The 22,963-nt window shown below is 32.0% G+C and overlaps 1 protein-coding gene across 1 annotated transcript; it reads left to right on the plus strand.

Annotated features, from left to right (window-relative positions):
- Nucleotides 1-1,142: 1,142 nt before the first annotated feature.
- Nucleotides 1,143-21,869, plus strand: LOC128997621 (uncharacterized). Its single transcript, XM_054423260.1, has 21 exons — nucleotides 1,143-1,156; nucleotides 2,186-2,254; nucleotides 3,294-3,362; nucleotides 3,807-3,875; nucleotides 4,594-4,662; nucleotides 5,197-5,794; nucleotides 6,463-6,636; nucleotides 7,048-7,310; nucleotides 7,896-8,065; nucleotides 8,530-8,920; nucleotides 10,317-10,731; nucleotides 11,218-11,472; nucleotides 11,976-12,228; nucleotides 14,089-14,435; nucleotides 14,918-15,207; nucleotides 17,229-17,352; nucleotides 17,832-18,016; nucleotides 18,841-19,426; nucleotides 20,372-20,518; nucleotides 21,451-21,814; nucleotides 21,847-21,869. Exons 1-21 carry the CDS (start codon nucleotides 1,143-1,145, stop codon nucleotides 21,867-21,869), a joined length of 4,875 nt encoding a protein of 1,624 aa, XP_054279235.1.
- The last annotated feature ends 1,094 nt before the right edge of the window (nucleotides 21,870-22,963 follow it).

The raw sequence follows: 22,963 nt of genomic DNA on the forward strand, positions 1-22,963 counted from the left end.
GTACTCTATCCATTAGGCCACGACCACCGTTGGCTCACTATCCGTATCGTTGCGCTAATGGTGTTCCATAAAAGAATTGTGCTGGTTATACACATGTTCATATTCATGTTCACATATTCTTTTATGTGAATCAAATGTAGGTACCATTTGACTTTAGATAATGCATACAGACATTTCAATAATGTGAACATAATATACCATTGACTCGAGTAATTTTGTCTATGGTTTTACCTTTAAGTCAGGTATTTATCAGATTGTCAACATGAATTATGATTTTACTGTTCATCTGTTTACGTAACAACTTCAATAGCCTATGTAACCTAAATTTACTTGAAATCTCAGAATTTAAATTATCACATGCACTGAAAAATCAGGCTGAATGTCCATTCCATGTGGACAGACTATTTTAAACAAAATTATGCTAGGTAATCAGTTAATTATTACTCCTACACTCCATTTTATTTCATGGTTTAATAAAGCTTAAAGGTCATGTTATGAAGATGTACAGTACCGTACCGGTAAGTATTACATTTATTTTCCCATACAATTGACACATACAACAATAATCTTTGTAATATTAAGCAATTAGTGTGTCTGGTATTATTTATTGTTTTGGAGTTTGTTACATTAAAAACTAATAGAATTCAAATGTTTTTGGTGTAATGATACAACTAGATGCCTCGAATGAAGAAGAAAACAAACCAAACTAAGCAAAATGAAAAGGCTCGATTGCGAATGCAAAAGTTAAGGTAAGTGTAGGTAGAGTTTTACATTTCACAAAGAATATTTATTAAAACTTAAAATGATTCATGGTGGCAATAGAATTGTTGCATATTTTTTCTCATAGGCCTATTCCTCTCACTCTCACATTTGCAGTCGCCTATTACACCAAGTTAATTTATTACACATAAGCTCCAAATAAACAGTGAAAGATAATTATATAAGAATGAGAAGGACATTTATAAGTTGCCCAATTTCGGACGATATCTTATAATCATGAATGTAAACTTCGTACTTATTTATCTAAATAACACAACATATTAGACAAGCATATTAGTTGAAAGTTATCTATTGATTATAATTCCAGATCTTGCGAGACTCCAGATCAGGCGTTTCATCGCCGAATAAAAAACGCACAGCGAATGGCCATTAAAAGGTACGTATTATTCTCAACGCTTTTGTTGGAAGTGAAAAGTTATTATGTATCTTTGGAAATTACCCATATTCGTTTTCTTATGTTTACTTTTTAAGGTACATAAAGAATATTACTATTAAATTATACAGTCAAGGGGTATGTTTGTAACAATTTTTTATGTTGATAATTCTGGATGGTTCAGTTAATTAAACAAACTAGATTTGCATCTTTGGTGATAATAACAATAAAACTGCCATATTAAATTATAAGCTACCTAACAATCATTGCACAAAGCATTTGCACGTACAGTATCAGAAGACGATTTCTAGCCCAAATAAATTACATTGAGACTGTTTTAACAGCTTATCTGATCTGTGTTTTCCCAGACTTCAGCCTTACTATAGAAACTACAATTACAAAAAAGTCATACAGGGGAAATTTGTCAATGGTTCCACGCTTATGTCTTACCATGCTATAAATGGCTTCTTTCCATAGGGAAAAATCCCAAAGTAAAAGTGTTAAACTCCAATCTTGAGCTAAACCAACGGTAACTGCTATGAAAATTCTACAAATAATTCAAGGACTTTAGTTTTCATACTATAATGAATCTGACTTGTCCCTTTACATGTCATTATTATGTAATTGCTTTTGTGTAATACCTCTAATATATACAAAGAAGATATAACAGTTAATCAATTTTAGGGCTACTGAGACACCTGAAGAACAGTCAAGGAGAAGAAAAACAGATGCAATCCTTAAAGCCAATATCAGGTACACAGTTTAATATAAACATTAATTGTAAAACAAAAAAACATTAAATAATGCAAGATTTGCATATGAAATTAAACTAACCATGTATACGCAATATTTAGTATCCTGATTATTACACACAAAATACAAATAAAATGTGAATAACAAATATTTGGAATGTGATGAATGTTGCCCATATCTAAAGCATACATTATATAATCATGAATGGTTATATAAATTAATTTATTTATATATTTTATACAAATAACATTTTTGAATGCTATTTATTGATTATTCCAGAACTAACGAGACTTCAGATCAGGCGTTTCACCGCCGAGCATTACATGCGAAGCGGATGGCCAAAAAAAGGTAAGTATTATTTTCAATACTCTTGTTAGAAGTGAAAAGAATTTGTATTGTATATTTGGAATTTACCCATACCTTTTTCTAATGTTTACCCTTAATGAACAAAAAGAATACTACCGTTATAATTATACAGTCAAAGGATATGCTTATGACAATTTTTTTATGTTGATAATTTTGGAGGGTTGAGTTAAAAATTGATTTGCACCTTTGGTGGTAATACTTAAAACTGCAATATTAAATTATAAGCTACCTTACAGATCATTGCACAAAGCATTTGCATGTACAGTATCAGAAGATAATTTCTAGCCAAATAAAATTGCATTGAGACCGGTTTAACAGCTTATCTCATCTGCGTTTTTCCAGGCATCAGTCTTACCATAAGCTACGATTACAACTTCTTCATACAGGGGAAATTCGGGCATAGTTTTAAATGGTTTCGTGCTTATGTCTTACCAAGCTATAAATGGCTTCTTTCCATAGGGCAAATCGCAAAGTAAAATTGTTTAAAACCAGCAATCTCAAGCTAAACCAAGGTTAACTGCTATTAAAATTCTATAATTAATACATGGATTTTAATTTTTATACTACTGTATAATCATTTTGACTTGTCCCTTTACATGTCATTATTATGTAATTGCTTTTGTGTAATACCTCTAATATCTACACAGAAGGCATAACAGTTATTTTATTTTAGGGCTACTGAGACACCTGAAGAACAGTCAAGGAGAAGAAAAACAGATGCAATCCTTAAAGCCAATATCAGGTACACAGTTTAATATAAACATTAAATATAAAACAAAGACATTAAATGATGCAATATTTGCATACAATTAAATTAAACTAACCATGTATACGTGCTATTTACTATCTAGATTATCACACACAAAATACAAATAAAATGTGAATAACAAATATTTAGAATGTGATGAATGTTGCCCATATCTAAAGCATACATTATATAATCATGAATTATTATATGTATTGATTTATCTATATATTTTATACGAATAAATTTTTGAATGCTATTTATTGATTATTCCAGAACTAACGAGACTTCAGATCAGGCGTTTCACCGCCGAGCATTACATGCACAGCGGATGGTTATAAAAAGGTAGGCCTAAGTATTATTTTCAACAATCTTGTTAAAAGTGATAAAGTATTTTTTTTTGTATATTTAAAATTTACCCATACCTTTTTCTAACGTTTACACTTTTTTATGATCAAAAAGAACACACAAAATACAAATAAAATGTGAATAACAAATATTTGGAATGTAATAATCTATGTCTAATCTATGCCTGCCTTCTTTCTTACAGTTTAACTAACATATGTTTTATTAATTATTATGATTTGTAAACAGTGTCCAAATAAATACACATCTTTTGTAAAGTCCTATTAATTTGTCTTGTCTGTCTTAATATTTTTAACATGGAATGTGATGAATGTTGCCCATATCTAAAGCATACATTATATAATCATGAATTATTATATGTATTGATTTATCTATATATTTTACACGAATAAATTTTTGAATGCTATTTATTGATTATTCCAGAACTAACGAGACTTCAGATCAGGCGTTTCACCGCCGAGCATTACATGCGCAGCGGATGGTTATAAAAAGGTAGGCCTAAGTATTATTTTCAACAATCTTGTTAAAAGTGAAAAGTATTTTTATTGTATATTTGAAATTTACCCATACATTTTTCTAACGTTTACACTTTTTTATGATCAAAAAGAATACTACCGTTATAATTATACAGTCAAGGGGTATGCTTATAACGATTTTTTATGTTGATAATTTTGGAGAGTTGAGTTAAACAAACCAGATTTGCAACTTTAATTTTACCAGTAATACAGTTGATTAAAACTGCAATATTAAATTATAATCTTCCTTACAAATCATTGCACAAAGCATTTGCATGTACAGTATCAGAAGATAATTTCTAGCCAAATAAAATTGCATTGAGACCGTTTTATATAACAGCTTATCTCATCTGCGTTTTTCCAGGCATCAGTCTTACCATAAGCTACGATTACAACTTCTTCATACAGGGGAAATTCGGGCATAGTTTTAAATGGTTCCGTGCTTATGTCATACCAAGCTATAAATGGCTTCTTTCCATAGGGCAAATCGCAAAGTAAAATTGTTTAAAACCAGCAATCTCGAGCTAAACCAAGGTTAACTGCTATTAAAATTCTATAATTAATACATGGATTTTAATTTTTATACTACTGTATAATCATTTTGACTTGTCCCTTTACATGTCATTATTATGTAATTGCTTTTGTGTAATACCTCTAATATCTACACAGAAGGCATAACAGTTATTTTATTTTAGGGCTACTGAGACACCGGAAGAAAAGTCAAGGAGAAGAAAAATAGACGCAATCCTTAAAGCCAATATCAGGTACACAGTATAAGTAATAACATTAATTGTAAAACAATATGATATTGAATAATTTAGTATTAGCAATAACGCAAATAGAATTTATTGCGTTAGCGTTATTACACTATTTCATAACGTAATTCTATGAACTATGAAATTAAATGGCTGATTACTTTTCCATTATAATTTTGACAGATAAATAGACGAAATATAAAATTTGAAATAGGCATATATTTGATTTAAACAACAATCTTTCAATCAGGATATTTTAATCTCAATTATTTTGAATACGTTACTATTGGTATGAAAAAAAAAACAAATCTAAATACAAGTAAGTTAAAAGGAATATATTCATATCTTTGTTCTCATTCTAAATCATTCACAGGTTTATCGCTAAACAAATACATCCTCATTTCCACTCATCAAATAAGACAATTTAAAAACTGGATTCCTAGCTATAAAAACCAAAATAATTAAAAACATAATAAAGTCATATTATTTTAAAGTGAATTATTATTACAGCAGGGTTTTTTTAAAATCATAATTGTTTTATAGGGCCCGAGCAGAATCGATTCAAAGAACACCTCACCAATGGAAAGTGCTGAAAGCTCAGTTGTTAGTACGACGATATTGTTCTCAACAAAAGAAGCAGTACCAGTCAACTCTAAGAATCCTTCGCCGTCTCCGGAGCTCAAACGCAGCACATTTCCGGTCAATGCCTCACCGGCTTCAGACTAGGGAAAATTCTGAAGCTTTGGAGCAGTTATTTGAAGAGACAATGCTCTCTGTGGATTGGCAGAAATGTCCCCACTGTCAAAAATCTGTTCTTAGCCATAGAAAAAAACGCTGTGGGAAGCGTTGTAGCCAGTTTTCAGCTGTCAATGACATGGACCCGGGGCCAGTTCCGGAGGAACTGACCGGCTTGACGTATCTTGAGCAGCAGCTGATTGCCAGAGTACATCCTGTTGTCAGTGTCTACCGGATCAAGGGACACCAACTAGGCTACAGCGGCAACGTCATCAACTTCCCACAAGCGGTTGAGGAGTTTGCGGCCGTTCTGCCTCACCGTATCACCAGCTTGTCTGCTGTGATCGTTGTGCGGATGAGGAACAGTGCCACTGACTACGTGGACTTCCATGTTAGGGCCAGTAAGGTAAATATCAATTGTTTCTAGGGGTCCCGTGAGCAAACTGTACATTTTTGTATAATGTTCAAATTTGTTTTCATTAGCGATTAGCAGTTAGAGACTACTTTTTTTAATACATTTAACACATTTAATAACCTAGAGTTTACATTCCAATTTAATAACCTAACAAACTTATTATTTTGAAATAGGATATAGATGAACCCTCATAGAAATACGAAGAAGAATTCATGCAATATGTAAAACTAAAAATAAAAATAAGATAGACAGTGTTCTTCTTCTGTCTTATTCTAAATTATTCACCAGTTTCCTGATAAAGACCTAATGCAAAGCTAAAATATGCCAAAATAATGTTGTTTTTTTATACTCAGCTGGAATTGGAATGCTATAAAGTTAGATTGATATAATTCATACATTTTTTATGGTTTAATCTTGTTCGTCCAGCATTCGTATTTGTGTTGTTTTAAAAACAAAAGTGTGCCTTTAATTTTATTAGGTTTTCCAGCCAGAGGGGAGTAAATAATTACTAAAGAAGGCTCGGTTATTCTGGTGCTTTATTTAAGTACAAGTAGGCATGTTTTAAGAAAGATCAGAGTATGACGTGGTGTAGTTATTAAAAACATCACATAACAATTATTAATGAAAGAAAATTGATAGTTAAATTATTGATTCAATAGGTCAAGAATGCCCTTATGTGGCTCAAGCAGAATAACCGATATTATTTCAATATAACAATATCTGATGAAAATATGGCGTTACTGCCTGAGGATGGGGACGCTTCAGCATTTCTGCCTTCATTTTTTGATCCATCAGAAGGGGTGTCAGAAAATCAGGATCCTTTGGAAAATGAGGTATTATTATCTTTTTATTTAAAATCCGATCTGATTAATGAGATAAGCTTGTTTTGCATTTACTAATATTTGGGTTAGAAGTATTAGTACAGTATTTTAACACCATGATAAGATTTTGTTTATAATTTTACTTTTCCCATTATTGTTACGAAACAAAAATTAACATGAAGTCATACCTTTGCATAAGAGAATAATCTTTAAAAAACAATTATTTATTAGATTTTTTTGTGTATAGCAAATCCACTAGACTGGTGAATATTCTTTAGGAGTGATTGCAGATCATAATTTAAATGTATTATTTTGTAATTATTTTGTACTTTTTCTAAAAGGGGGTTAGTTTAAAAAAGTAGTAAAGAACCAAGAAATAAACAATTAAATTTTAAACTAATTTAAAAATATAAATTTATACAGGTAATAGAAACTAGCGTTCCCAGTATGACGACACCTCACCAGGATTGCCAAGTTGCGGCTGTTCTGGATTGGCCTCCCATCGGCAGTAACCCAATTGAGGAATTCAGGACTCCGGGTTACATTACACAAGCATTTCCAGCATTATTCCCAACTGGAAATGCAGATTTGTCTAATCCTCGAGAGAGTAAGATTTCCCCAACTGAGTACTTCAAGCACCTCATGCTCTTTCATGACCACCGATTTGCCAATGATCCTCGGTTCAGGTTAGTAGTCAAACAGTTTCTAGATTTTGAGTCATTTTTCCTAATAATTGTCTTCAATCAGAATAACCAGGTTAATCATGGCACTATAAGTAAACCTCAGAAAATATGAGGAATATTATATTTTTTGCCAATAAAAAACCTGACGTAACATTTTTTGTAAAAATTCACAAGTTTAAAATGGTAGGTTCTGTAAAGTAAATCCATTGCAATTTAAGAAAAAGGAGGCAACCCATGATCCCCGTCGTAACATATAGACAATAGAACATTTGATTATAGAAATTAAATATTTTTCAATAAATACAAATATGTATATATAGAATGTTCTTTTGAGAAATGATTAATTTATGGTACACAATTCCCTCAAAAAAACCTCTGCTCACACAATCCTGACCTAACTCAAACTGAAGTAATTTAACAGTAGTTTATAAAATGCATAACTGACAGTTTTCTCTTAGATATTAAAGTCAAAGGTAAATATCACATAAGTGGTAACACAAAGTATACCAAGTGCAAGTCTTTTGATATTTTCAAAATATTTGTAACGTTTGAAATTGTTATTATAAGTCTGTGTAATTTGTTTTAAAGGTTTTTTGCCCTTAACTCGGAAATGAGGTGGAGCGCCCTTAGATCTGGCAATTTGTTTGTACGGCGGCATGAGGAGTTGATTGGAAAATCAATTAAGGATCTAAAAGAAATGCTAAAGCGAGATCCATCCATCGTAAAAAAAATTATGTTTTATGCAAACAAGCTAAGAGGTAATTGGCATTATTTAGTCAACTTTATAATTATTATCTATACAAAGCTTTACTTGAAACAGCCTTAAAAATTTGTCAGTCACTGACTACACATAGATGCTTGACAATGTTTCTGTACCATATTTTTAACGTATAGAAATTCAAACATTTATGCATAGCATATTCGTTCTTAGTATCTTTTAAAAAATATTCATTTTTTATTCCGTTTACAAATTGAATAATAAGGGATTAATATGACTTTTCTTTCTAAAACTTGTGGAATTGATCAAGAACTTGTATTACCAATCTGAATACTGTAGTAGCCTTACAATCATCCGAAAAATATTTTTAATATTTACATTAGTTTGGTTAATATCAAGTAATAAAAAAGTTCATTACTTTATTTTAATTAGCCTATATCATGTTAAAACAGAAGTATTGCAATATTAAAATAAATAGTTTACTTTAAGGTTATCAAATTACAGGTACTCGGCCCTACTGGCGAGCTCGGCTGGGAGAGCTTCTTGACATGGAAGCACAGCTTGGCCTGCCCACAGTGTTTTTAACACTGAGTGCCGCTGACCTTCACTGGCCAGATATTTCCCGAATTTTTGGCAATGTTGAGGCAACTGATCTTGAAAGACGTCGACTTGTGGCAGATAACCCACTTACGCCAAGTTGGTTCTTTTACGAAAGAACAGAATTCTTTCTCGACCAAATTCTCTCGAGGCAGCTTGGTGTGAAGGACTTCTGGCGACGATACGAGTGGCAGCATCGCGGAAGCCCACATATCCACATGCTTCTGTGGCTGAAGGATGCGCCCGATGTCACTCGACTATCACAGATGACAGAGGAGGAATTAAATCAGGTTGTTGGGTGAGTATTGATCCTTAATATTGAAAAATTAAAATCAACAATTTAACTTGTTTATTTATGAAAATGTGTGATATAGTATTTCCATGTTAAAAACTGCATCCAAAACTAAAACTTTTGTATTTTTTTTTTGTAAAAAAACTTCAGTTCAAGTATACGATTGCGGCGGAGATGCTAATAGTGTTAGACTTTTAAAAGTTAGTGCTTTCCCCATACGCTTAAATTTACACAAATTGATACAGAAATTTATGTTTTTATATTTGATATTAAATATACCCCCGCCACAGCAAACCTGCAGACTAAGCGAATTTCCATTTGCCTGATTGGATTTACACTCAAATGTCTCTTTAAAATTATCACATGTATTCCCTATTTAAATATATTTAGTTTAACGAGTACTTAAGTTTGCTGCTACAAGAAAGATAAAAATGTTTTTTTGTTGTTAAACGGTAATACTGTCGTTTAGTAAGAAATGTATTTTCCAAATTTAATCAAAATATGTTCATAAACAAACAAACTATAACAGTTGATTTATTCTCCATAAGAATAACATGGGAATTTTTAATTTACAATTTTTTGGAATTTTCTCCATAACCATTAGGCGCATAATAACGCTTCAATATACTAAATTATATTTGTTTTTTTTAAGCTCTACGTAATAGTTTGGAATGAATTGTGAAATTTTGTGTTTTTAAGGTCGTAAATGGGAAAAACATATTTTTACCCCATAAGCCCCCGTCCCCATAGTCCAATCACGCTGGTTCGCGAACTCGTTTGAATAAATGTAGGTTTACACGTTTGTACCAAATTTCATCAAAATCGGATCATTTTTGTTTGAGTTGAGTTTTCGTGCTAACGGACACACACACACACACACACACATATATATATATATATATATGAATTCGAACGGATGGTGTTTTTGGCCTCTAGGGAGCTCAAAACAATAAAGTAAATCGGTCCCAGGTCCAGGTCTTACCATGAGTACTACGGTAATAGCTTATTCCCTATATGGGAAATTCACTAATACACACTATCAAGTTATTTAACTATTTTGTTATAATAGGTGAGGTATTTGAATGCAACTGTCACAAACAAAATAATATAATACAAATATTTAAAAAAAACATTTGAATAGAAAAAAATCATATAACTATAACACAACTAGACATTCCATCCCCATTTTAAAGTTGTCGCCAGCTTTTTAATCAAATTTGTCTTAGTTGATGTGAGCAACCTACAGATTGTGCTGGTATAAATTACTGATTTCTGCTGATTACACGGTGGTTTTTACCAAGTAAAACTAATGGAATGACTTATTATGAACTATAGCAACTACTGTTATGACCCAGTAACTTCTGTATCCAATACTCAATGCTATAACGATCATTTTCTTTAGGTATTTCGACAACCTGATTTGTACCATGAATCCGGGGCTCAACACTCCACTTGCAGAAATACATCCATGTCGGAAACGGTTGTTGGAAGTGGAAGACCGGCAAGTGGATCTCTCAGAATTGGTGAATAAAGTACAGCGACACACCCGCTGCTCTACCAGTTATTGTCTCCGAAAAAATAAAAGGACAAACCAATTAGAATGCCGGTACAAATTCCCATTTGATCTCAGTGACATAACCCACGTTTACACCAATGAGAAGGGAGTCATGGAACTTGTAACTAAGAGAAATGACGCACTTCTTAATAAATATAACCCGTGGACGTTGCAGTTGTGGCGAGCCAACATGGACATCACGGCTGTCATGTCCAAAGATGCCTTCCTCAACTATATGGCAAAATATGCCAGTAAATCGGAGGTAAGAAAAAATGCAAATATAATATTTTTTACAATGACATATTCCTAAAGTCTTGTACAAGTAATGTTTGCTTAAGTATAATATATGTATATATGCTTGCTTGCACAATTATCTTAATAAATGTCTTTGGGTATTTTCTTCAAATGCTAAAACTCACTAATTTACTAAAATTTTAATTTGAAAACTTGTAATGAAAATTTGAACAAAGATTACTAATATAAATTTTATTATAACATGGGATAGGTTATAAGTTTTAAAATGACACCTTGATCATAAAAATATATTAAGTAAACGGTGTAAAAAAGGATTTGACAGATAAAACCCCTAATGAATAAAAAATATACGTAAAAATTATACATAATTTGATTTACTTTTAATTGCCATTATACAATGTTCATCCCTTAAAAATTGGTACCATAAGGTTTGCATAGATTTTTATATTGTAACAATATTGTTAATTTATTATTATTATTGTTATTATTGTAGGTCAAATCTAAAACAATGGCAGAAATGTTTGAGAACATTCTAACTAAAGTAGATGACACTGAGCCCGCAAGGAAGGCTGTACAGAAGCTATTGGTGCAGACTTGTAGCGAGAGAGACTTCTCAAGCCAAGAAGTTCTCCATCTAACAACTGGGAAAAAACTATTTTCTGCATCAAGGGCTTTTGTAAAACTGAATTTCGGAGGAGGAGAGTGGATCCCTGCTAGAGTACATCAAGAGCCGACAAGTGAACATGTAGTAAGTGTATTAAATTATTAAATTACTGATCAAACAGGTATAGGAAAAAAACATAATGATAATTTTATTGATATGTTTTATCAACATTAACTGGTATAGATAATAAATATTACATAAACCTTTTAATTTTAGGTGAATAATGTGCTTAAGAAAAGTGTTATTTAGGTTTGTCAAATGCCAAATTTTCTCACAACAACATTGATATTACGGTATTTATTTTTGTTATAACAAATTATAAGATTTTTTAAACTAAGATATCTATATAAAATTATTTATTGAAAAGCTATTTCTAAGAACTACTCATCAAAATTACGTTAAAAAGTAAATGTTAAATATTCCACGATATGAAATTTTAAATTGAGAGTTTTAACACAAACAAACTGTTTACGTATTTAAATTAGTAACAGTTTAAAATCGTAGTTTTCACAGCAAATAAAATAAATACAATAGTTGTAATGAACACTCTTAAAAGGTCAATCATATATTTATTTATTATTTTCTAGGATGAACACGTTAACACCTCTCTCATAGAAAAGTACATCAAACGTCCTCTGGAGTTAGAGAATGTTTCACTATGGGATGTGGCAAGTTTATTTGTTCCAAAGAGGCAAGGAGCGTGGACTCGTCGACGTGCCCCAGCTATTGTTAGTGTCTTCCCTCGAAGGAAGATAACCTCTGATCCTTCATTGAGGGAGGCCTTCTTTCGACAGGAAGTGCTCCTTAAGGTCCCTTGGCGAGATGAAAATGTAGCAAAAGGTATTACAATCTATATAACCACAGTCAATAATCATGATAATTGTAATCACCTAAATTTTAATGTTTTATATAGTACTAGCAGAGTACCTGTCTTTCGTACGGGGTTGGAATACAAGTTAGAATGCTCATTGTAGTTAAACTCGTGCTTTGCGTCTGCAAAGGGAGAGGAAAATGTTTGAATATTTGGTTATTTTAATTAATAGCATGATATAGTATAGCACATCTACAATAGCCATAATGTTCCATTTCTGCCCCTGAACAATAAAAAAATTGAAATTCTCATTTTTTTAGAGCTTTTTAATGCTAACTGAATACAAACCCAGCAGCACAATATACACCCAGCACCTGAGCACAATATACCAAAGAAGCGCAATGTCTTTGTATAAAATTCGGTCTTGAAATATTTGAATTTTGGATGGGTTCAAATTAGATGATAATTCAAACTAATAGTGCTGCACCCTGTTGATATACCTTATAACTTTTTAATGCTATTTAATAACATAGAACCAACTTCTGTAGTTGAAACAGTTAACAAAATTATTTTGTTCCTTTTAAATAGGAATACTCATAAGGTTAACATGGGAAATTACAGATCCACTGGGGCTTCGCCCAAAAGTATTTTTGAGATAAGAATAGTCTATATGTTAATCGGGAATGTAAGCTATCACCACACCCAATTTCAGCCCAATCCAATCAGTATTTTTCGCAATTACTTGTCACAAAAATCAATCCATCCATACATATATCCAAACAGTCTCACTTATATTATTATTAGGATAGAATTTGTATATTGCTACAATCACGTCAAACCTGAATTGGTAGTCATGCTTAAATGCTCAACTATGTATTTTAGAATTCTATTAAAAAATATTAACAGAATGCTATTAATATTTGAAAATGGACAACATTTTCATACTTATTTAACACTCAGTGGTTAACTGTCATAATCAGTCGCTGATCTAAGAGTTAAAAACCAACAGTTGAACCAAGATTTAGGGGAAGTTTTAATGTATGATTTATTTATTAGAAGTAAATGAATGATTACGTTTGATGGAAAATCTGTACTTGTATAGATTTATTTTAAGCTCAATATTTTGAAAATCGTTTGGGTAGAAGCCAAATAAACTAGGAAAATAAATTCCCAATCTCCAATAAGAAATGTACAAGGAGGAAGTTGCTTTTGTGCATAAATATTTTTCAGATAATTAATGCCAATACTTGATTGCAAATCTGTACGTGTATACCTTTAATTCATGGTCAAAATTATGAAAATCAGCCGGGTAGAAGGGCCGAACCAACTTGGAAAAGAAAAAACCAATAATTTTTAATATTTAGGTTTAAGTTAATTTTAAATATTATCATTTATTTGCTTTTTAAAAGTGATTCTATCTCCGTTATTATTGGTTTATATTTAAATTAATAAAACCGTCCACAGTTGTCTTACTTTCTAACCTCAATATTCAAGTATACTCAATTTTATCCAAAGTTTGCGGGATTTGAGGTAACCACGGTCCCAAAGACTTTGGATAATCGAGAGTGTTACTGTACTCGTACATTATGATAAAATAATTTTGAGAGTCACGGTTACAGTGTAGCTGATTAATTAATGGAAAAACATTCAAAGTCCTATTCAAGAGGTCTTATTTCAATATATAGATTTGTATTGAAGTATATTGATTATATCACGCAATATCAAACTACTGTATATGTTTAACTACTTAATTTCGGTAGCTACAAAAATGCAGAACTTCTTTTACCAATTTTGTTTCTGGGTATAGAAAAAACTAATTAGTAGTTCGTTTATACTAAAAATGATAGATGTGACTAATTGTTAATCTCATTTTTATCACATTGTTATAGGTACTTTTCAGTCATGGGAAGAAGCATACAATTTCCTCCAAGTTCAAGGAAATCCATCTCTGGATATTCCAATTCCTGATGACGACTATGAAGAAATTCCAGCGTCACAGGAGGCAATTCCTGGAGACGAATGGATTGCTGTATCAAAAAAAATGCCGAACGGAGGTGTTGATCAAGTAGAGCCTGGGAGGCGCGAAATTGATGTTCAATACAACTGGAACGCCTCATCAGCAATATTTGATGATCCGGCTCTTCTCAGGAAGCATTTGGAATCCTGCAAACGACTTGAAATCGAAGTTCCGGAACAACAGTCCACTTCCATAGAATTGAATGCAGAGCAGCGCCAGGTGATAAATTAATTTAAACTTTGAGTTTTCATAAAACTTCATTTTCAATTAAAATGAAATGTTCCAATTAATTAGAATTACAGTAATATTAATATTATTGTAACAATGTATACAGTGCCATGGGTCAAATACTATCTGCGATAAAATCCTTTGATTAAAACCCTTAGAGAAATGGATCCTTGAAAAATTGCTTCATTATTTCTGACAGTAAATAATATAAAGATTTATTTCTTAATTAATAGTATCAATTTGGTTCATAGTTACCACGAGAGTGGTGAAAAAAATCAATACTAAGAAAACATGGATTAGCTGAAGTTGGGTTGATAACTTTATTGTTTTATGTTAAATTGAAGTGACTAAATTCCAAGGTTTCCAGTAACCACTGACTGTAGATGATAAATTATAAATGTGTAACATAGTGTTTTCTAAAATTTTCCCCATCATGTTTTATTTATTATCAATCACATAAAAAACATTTTTAGGTTTTGGCCATTCTTGATAGCCAAATAAGTGCAGAGCTGCATGGATCCCCTAATGATGCCATTCAGTTGGTTATCATACAAGGGAAAGCCGGGTGTGGCAAAAGTACAGTCATTAAGTCTATGACATCTCGCCTGAAAGAAACTCCTGGCCTGGGTAGTGCTAGCTATCTGTTGCTCGCCCCCACAGGGTCTGCTGCCCTAAACATCAACGGTAACACGATTCACGCTGCTTTGAGCATACCAGTCAGGACGTCAGGTTACAGACCTCTCGAGGGAGCTGCCAAGAAGAGGTAGGATAAAAAATTCAATGGATTTGCCTAAATTAACTCAATATATCATAGATTATTGTACAGAAAAATTGTTTGGATATTGATCAATTTATACTTAGTTTAAAATTAAATATAAGCATCAAGGGTGATTTAATTCATAACATTGATAAAAATATACAGTACCTTGAAAAAATCAAAAACTATTAAAAGTTTAACACGTTCGCTACTGCAATAGTACGAAATTTTCCATTCACATGGACCAGCGACGCACATATGCGACGGCCGGTTTCCACCCATAGACTGCCGTCGCATATATGCGACGGCTAGTCACATTAAAATAGACTGCCGACGCATATTTGCGTCGGGGTTCTAATGTTATTAAATTGCTTATATCTTTGTAGAGGTCTATTTGAAGGCACTGAATTCCCTTCAGTGGTCTACAGAGATGTCTGACGCACTACTGCGTCGCTTGGTCTGTGGATATGATGATTGGTGACGTCATATAATAGTTGGAAAAACTGGTCTTTACTTTTCTGCATCACTGTATGTATGTATGCAGTATGTATGCTGTATTATCCTATGTAACTTTTATATTTGTTCAGTTATAAACTGTTCTTGAATTATCTGTTTATTTCTTTACTTACTTTCACCTTAAAACACAAAAAATGAACTGTCGCATATATGCGACGTTTAGTCTATTTCAAGAAAACTATGATAATTTTCACTATTGTCTTCGCTGTAGACCGGGCGTCGCAAATATGCGACATTACAAAAGGCTATAAAAAATACAAATAAACAAGAATAAATTATTTACAAACACGATTGTAGCGTATTACAATGTAAATGATCACTGTTTTATAGGTTTTCGCCCGTGGTCTGTGTGTACTGTTATCCAAGTGGCAGTCGGTCTATGTGTAAGATTCAAATGTATACCTCGGTCTGTGGCAATGACCGCGGCGTCGCATATATGCGACGCTCAGTAGCGAACGTGTTAAGTAAACGGATTTTATACTTTTAACCATTGAATTTTGATTTAGGGAAAAATCAACTTAGTAGTAAGTGTAGATTAGTGTTATATTTCAATTATATACTGAGAAAATCAACAGTGGTAAACACATTACTTTGTCCCAATGTTTATATGACCCAATAATGGGAGAAAAATAAAATAACCTCCTATTATTTAAACATACTGTACATTAATAATATCAGTTAATATAATATTATAGCTTTATGTATATTAAATCTACTATATTATGGCCTAAATCCGCCGATTATAAATATCTGTGTCACATACCTGCGTACTCTATTCCCAAATAAAATGCTATATGTTACTTATTTCTTAATAAATGTTGATAAAACTCGGTATGTAGCTTCATATAGTTGAGATCTCCTTTGCTATGGCTTAAAATCCCTGATATAGCAAATAATAAGCTATAGCCCCAGGCAAAAATGATCGAGTTTTGATGAAATTTGGAACGAACTACAAACGTTTAAACATACATTTATTCAAACGAGTTTGCGAACCAGCATGATTGGACTAAGGGAAAAGGGGTTCATGGAAGGTTTTGTGGAGTAAACATTGGATTTCCCAATTTTCAACCCTAAAAACAAAAAATTAGAAATTTTTTTAAACCATTAAATAGAATTAAAAAAAAAAAACAAATAACTTAAGTTGGTGTATTGATAATTGTCATGCGCTTAATGGTAATTCGAGAAAAATTAAAAAGCTGTAATCATATGGAGCATAAATAAACAAATGTAGTTTGCTGTTTTATAGATATATTTTGATAAAATTTAGCATATAAATTTACTTTTCCCTATAGGCCCTACTATAAACATTTAGTAAAATTACCTCTTCCCTTCTCTGTAGCAGCAAACCTAAGAACTCGTTAAACTATGTTATTTAGATATTGAAAATTAATAATGTCTTTTTAATGAGATATCCAGGCAAATGCAAATTTGCTTAATCTGCAAATTTGTTGCAGTGGGGGTATTTATATTACGTTTACGTTCAACAAAATAAAAAATTAAATACTTTACAGATTCCTTGAAGACATGGATAAGATCCGTTTCATCATCATCGATGAGTATTCGATGATAGGACTTTCACTTTTTGGGATGATAGAGCAAAGATGTGCAGAATCCAAGCCTCAGTGTAACTCTCAGGTAGTAATTTATATAAAAGTTTTATAATGAATTTTGTTTTTGGCATTTACTAATAACATATCACATCACATTGAAAAATTATTATTCAGTTTGAACTATTGTTATTACTCTCCTCAGCCCTATATTGAGTTATACACAGGTTTGGAACTATTGTGATTAAACATTTTTTTCCACCTTCTAACACACATTTTTTTTAAGTTCAAAATCTTGTTTTTTAATTAAATAAAGAAAATGTCAGAAAATATAAGAAAATATATTTTGTGTACCAGAGGTAGAAATTATTAACATTTTAGTATTAGAATTGCATTCTCTTTCTCAATTCTGAAAAAATAATATTATTTGAGAATTTTTTGGGTTTAAGTGAAATTTAAAGCTCTAATTGTAGTACAATATTAATTACCTATATAGATTGCTTATGGATATAAAATAAATCTAACCAAACTAGCTGACCTTGTTTATAATTATTTATTAATTTTTAGATTTTTGGAGGGATTCGTATCTACCTCATAGGAGACATCAGACAGCTACCCCCAGTTGCAAGCAAACCACTCTATTCCCCATCAGCAAAGAGTGAACTTGAAATAAAAGGAGCATTTGCTGTGTCTCAGTTCCAACATGCTGTTGTCTTGACTCAGTCAATGAGACAGACTGATAACACCTTTAGGTAAGCCCATGATTTCGATAAAAAAAACTTTGACAATTATTATTATGGCATTTCATAGTGTAAATATTGAATTATGGCTAAATTGAATAATAGTATTTCATACTAGCGGCTGACCCCATGCCTTGCAACGGGATATAAAGCCCTACTTTATGGACAATACTTGAAACATTTTAGTTAAACTGAAACAGCTACTTACATATTAGTAAACATATTTCTGTGAAGCATTCTGTGGAAACAGTGTGGCACTATTTCAAATTATGACTAATGCAGAATTTTGTGATTATTCAAACCTACAAAACAGTTGGTGAATGTAATCATATGCTTAAATTATATTTACTTGTAAACATTGTCATTCCAAAGTCTGACACTGGACCTCTTAAAAATCTCTGGGTTTCGGAGTCCATATGTCATATATATACAAACGCACTTCGTCTTTTGTAGATGTAGATTTCGGCACCAGCATGGCAACCTATAAGGCCCATGTCATTTATTTTAAATTAATTTTATGTGCTTATTTTTGCCTTTATCATTAAAGAGATTCTGCACATCTACAGTAAAATATCTTTCTAACAATATGCGTAGATGTTCCCTGCGATGCAAACGAGCTGAGAAAAAAAATATAAGAGATTTTCTTGCCTATTAATATATAGATGATATATATTAATAGTATATAATTTCATGTATACTATGGAAATTCTTAATTTTTTAATGTGTATGTCATATAAGCATTTCATATGTAAATATACTGTGACTCTTTACTAAAAAAATAACATAGTTTTGAGAACAACAATAAACCATTACATAATTTATAATTATTTTTATAGGCAAGCCCTTGACGAGGTTGCCAGGGGTTGTTGCACGGTCGCAACATATGCAGTTTTCAGTAACCGCTTTTATATCAACTTGACGGAAGAAGAACGACGAAACTTCAACGATGCCATTCACATCTTTTCCCTGAGAATGACGGCTAAAGCTTTCAACCTAAACCGACTACTAGGCCTGCATTCCCCAGTAGCTCGCATCCCTGCTAAACACAACAACTTGGTGGCAAGTCAGGGAACTAGCGATGACGCTGGAGGTCTCCAGAAGGTGGTCTACCTCGCGGAAGGAGCTTTAGTTGTGCTCAAGGCCAACTTGTGGGTGGCTTCTGGGCTCGTCAACGGCGCCATCGGCGAAGTCGTGGCAATTGTATATGAGTCTGGAAAATCCACCCCAAATGATCTACCAATAGCTGTCATGGTGAATTTCGCCAATTATTCTGGACCGAGGATGCAGCGAGATTCATTTCCGATCTCTCCGATAATAAGATCATGGAAGAAAGGAAATGCAACTTGCACAAGAGAGCAGATTCCTTTGGATCTGGCTTGGGCAAGCACAGTCCACCAATCTCAAGGCCAAACATACGACCGGGTAAGTTGTCATTTGATTTTAGGCGGAATATAAATTATTATTCCAAAAATAAATAGCTATAATGTATTTTTATTATATACATGACGTTAATACTATGGCAATTCTTCATTATATTTAAAGGCAATAGTATTTATCAATCTACAGTTACGTTTGCATTTAATTTGCTAGGTTCGTATACCTAGACAATTCCATATACTATAATTACTATAATTTATGGTGCACGTCCAAATAATTTCAAACATTTACAGTTTGATTTGCTATTCATAATTCCTGTACCTGCTTTATAAATCCGTTAAAATATACCAACATATATTAAGTTTCCATTTCAATATATAAATAAATTACTTTTATTATTTTTTAATCATCTAAATTTCAAACATTAGGGCCTGGATAAGGTTTGCCAAAGTGTATTTCAATAGCAAAAATAGGTCTATGTGTTGTTTACGAGTAATAACAATCTACATATATAAAATCATGTAAAGTTTATCAAAGAATCTGTTTAATTTCCAAACAAGAAACTAATAACTTTTAGACTTATATAATATAAATGAAATACCTATGTAAAATTTATCGTAAAATATTTGAAATCATACCTCCTCAACTGAGCTAAATCAAAATATAATCGACAAGTCTATAAAACCCCCATTTTATTGAATTTCCCTTATGGACAAGAATCTATTACCATAGGTTGTGTGGTAAGCCTTTAAGATTGAAACCGTTATACATATTCGTTTTGAAGCCCCTATATGCCAAAAAACACTATTAGTTCATTTTAATATGTATATGACTGTATATATATTGTCAGTCAGCACAATAGTAATAAAGAGAATAGTTCGTTAAAATTTTAAACGTCTAAAATAACAGATGCTTAGAGATTCAACTTTCTAACAGAAAAGTTAAAATGAATTATTTGGTTTTTATGTAATACTTTTAAATTATTATTAGGTTGTCGTGGACTTGGGGCGTACAGAGTTCACGATCGGTCTCTCCTACGTTGCTCTCTCTCGCTGCAAGACATTGGATGGATTGGCAATCAATCCACCATTTATCAGAAAGCGACTGGATGATTTGCATCATAAGAATTCTTTGAAGGTTAGCACTTTTGTGACGAAATAAGTATACATAATATACAATATACATTAATTAATGTATTTCCAATTAATAAAATAGAATGATACTGTAATCTTTTTTATACTGTACTTATTTCCCCACATATATAGATTACAAGTTTAATCCGTATTTGGTTAATTAATTGAATAAAATATTCTCCCTAACTGGGTTATGTTCCTTTTTGGTTGTGTTTTTTAATGCCAGGGCAGTTGTGATGAAAATATTTAATTCATTCAATAGTAATGGATGAATTTGATTAATTAAAATTATAGGCTTTTATATCTGTTGATTCATATATTCTTGATTTTTTATCTTATAAAAAGCTAGCAGCAACCAAATTTTTGAACAGGACAGTTGACCTTAATTATGGGAAAATTGAATTTACATTCAAATCAATATTATTTTTATTCTCTTCGAAATGTCAAATTGTAGTTTCTACATATAGATATTTGAATGTTTAAATTCCCCTAAAGTACGTTCATGTAGCATCTGAAAAGATTTCATGGAAGTGAATACCTATTTGTCTACAAACAAATTCCAAATCTACCTTTGTGTAAAATTTCAGCCTAAGTTAAATTGTATGTATGTTTTAAACATGTATAAAACTTAGCATACATCCGATCCAAACAAAAATACAGAAATCAAATCGTGGTCATAATATTATAGATATAAATAAACTATTTTCGAATTTTATAAACTTAATAAAGAGTAACATTTTTAATTAAAATAATCATTAAAACAAGTAGGTACCTATTTAAAATAAATATAAATATAGCAAGTTTATTATACTTTCATTACCTATCAAAATGGATTTTTTGTGGAATGACAATCTCAAACCCCCAAGATCACGAAATATTTTAAAAAATAATAAGAATGTAATAAAGTTTTATTATATTGCAATATTTTACCATCAGGACAAACTGCAAGCAGAGGGTAACATCATGAAGATGGCTCAGGGTTTGCCCTTTCGGTTGTCATCATTTATACCTGTGAGGTGTCCACAACCACCTGCACCTGCTCCATCCCCACCACCTGTACCTAATCCACAACCACCACCTGCACCTGCTCCACCATCACCACCTGTACCTGCTCCACCACCACCACCTGTACCTCCTCCACCACCACCACCTGCACCTGCTCCACCACCACCACCTGCACCTGCTCCATCCCCACTTCACCAACCCAAGACTCCTGCTCCACCACAACCTTCTGCACTGAGGGAAGAGACAGTCAGAGTACACGAGGGAATTGTGACCGTTGTCGTGATGCCTGGCGACGGTCATTGCCTCTTCTCAGCTGTCCTTCACCAGCTTGGACTCTCTTCCCCCATTAACCCCAATCATATGGAATTTGTCAAAAATTTACGAAAAAGGGTTGTGGAGTATATTCGTCAGCAGGACTTGCATTCCGGTACATAAATATAACAATCAAACTAAATATACTGTAATATGTATTTAAATTAGGTAAAAAGAAATAATTAGCTGCTGAATCCCTAGCCACAATTCAAATTCAAATGCGACCACTAATAAAAATGCAAAATATTATATCAATACATCCCTTGCAGCAAACCTGTATAGTCAGCGAACTTTAATTGATTGAATTGATAATTTAAATAAATATTAAAATCAAGTTTTGTCATTGTATGTTCATGAAAAAAACGTACAGAAAAATTCCCTAAAATAATAACAAGCTGCTAACAAAATTCAAAACACCCCTGTTTTAGCAAACCTGCAGTATACATGAATTTCTATTTGCCTGTTTTAATTTTCAATTCAATCTATTTAAAACACATTAGGTTTAACAATTACCTAGGTTTACTGCTACAAGCAGGGTAAAAAGGTGTATTGTTAGTAAAATATTAATAGCTTAAATTAAATAGTATAATTATATTATTATTAATAGTATAAATTAAACAAATATACCAAGTTTGATCAAAATTTTTCGATAAACAAGCAAACCATAACAGTTTTACTTATTCTCAGCAGAATAGCCTTTAGAGTTTTAAAGAATTTTTTTTTAAATTTTATCCATAAACAACAGTCGTAAATAAAACTTCAATATAGCACATTAAATTAGTTTATTACTAATTATTTACTTAAATAACTAATTAATTATTACTTAATTTATTTATTTAGTCTATTTAGAATAGTTTGTAAAGAAATAGGATTTTTGTTAATTTGAAGGTCAAAAATTAGAACCCCCACTTTTACCTTATTCAACCCCTTTAAAACCCCATTACCATGGTCCGATCATGCTGGTTCAAGAACCTGTACAAAATTTTATCAAAATCATATTAATTTTCCTCGAGATATTGTGCCAACGGGCACACATACTTAGAGAAATTCGCTAAAAGGGAATTTCATGGTATAATTCAACTCAACTATATGAAACATCATACTAAGTTTTAAAAAATAAGGAAGATCCTAG

The sequence above is a fragment of the Macrosteles quadrilineatus genome, unplaced genomic scaffold (assembly GCF_028750875.1).
Source record: "Macrosteles quadrilineatus isolate MER2022 unplaced genomic scaffold, UCM_ALF_1.0 Scaffold_6__1_contigs__length_79288215, whole genome shotgun sequence".
NCBI classification, from domain to species: domain Eukaryota; kingdom Metazoa; phylum Arthropoda; class Insecta; order Hemiptera; family Cicadellidae; genus Macrosteles; species Macrosteles quadrilineatus.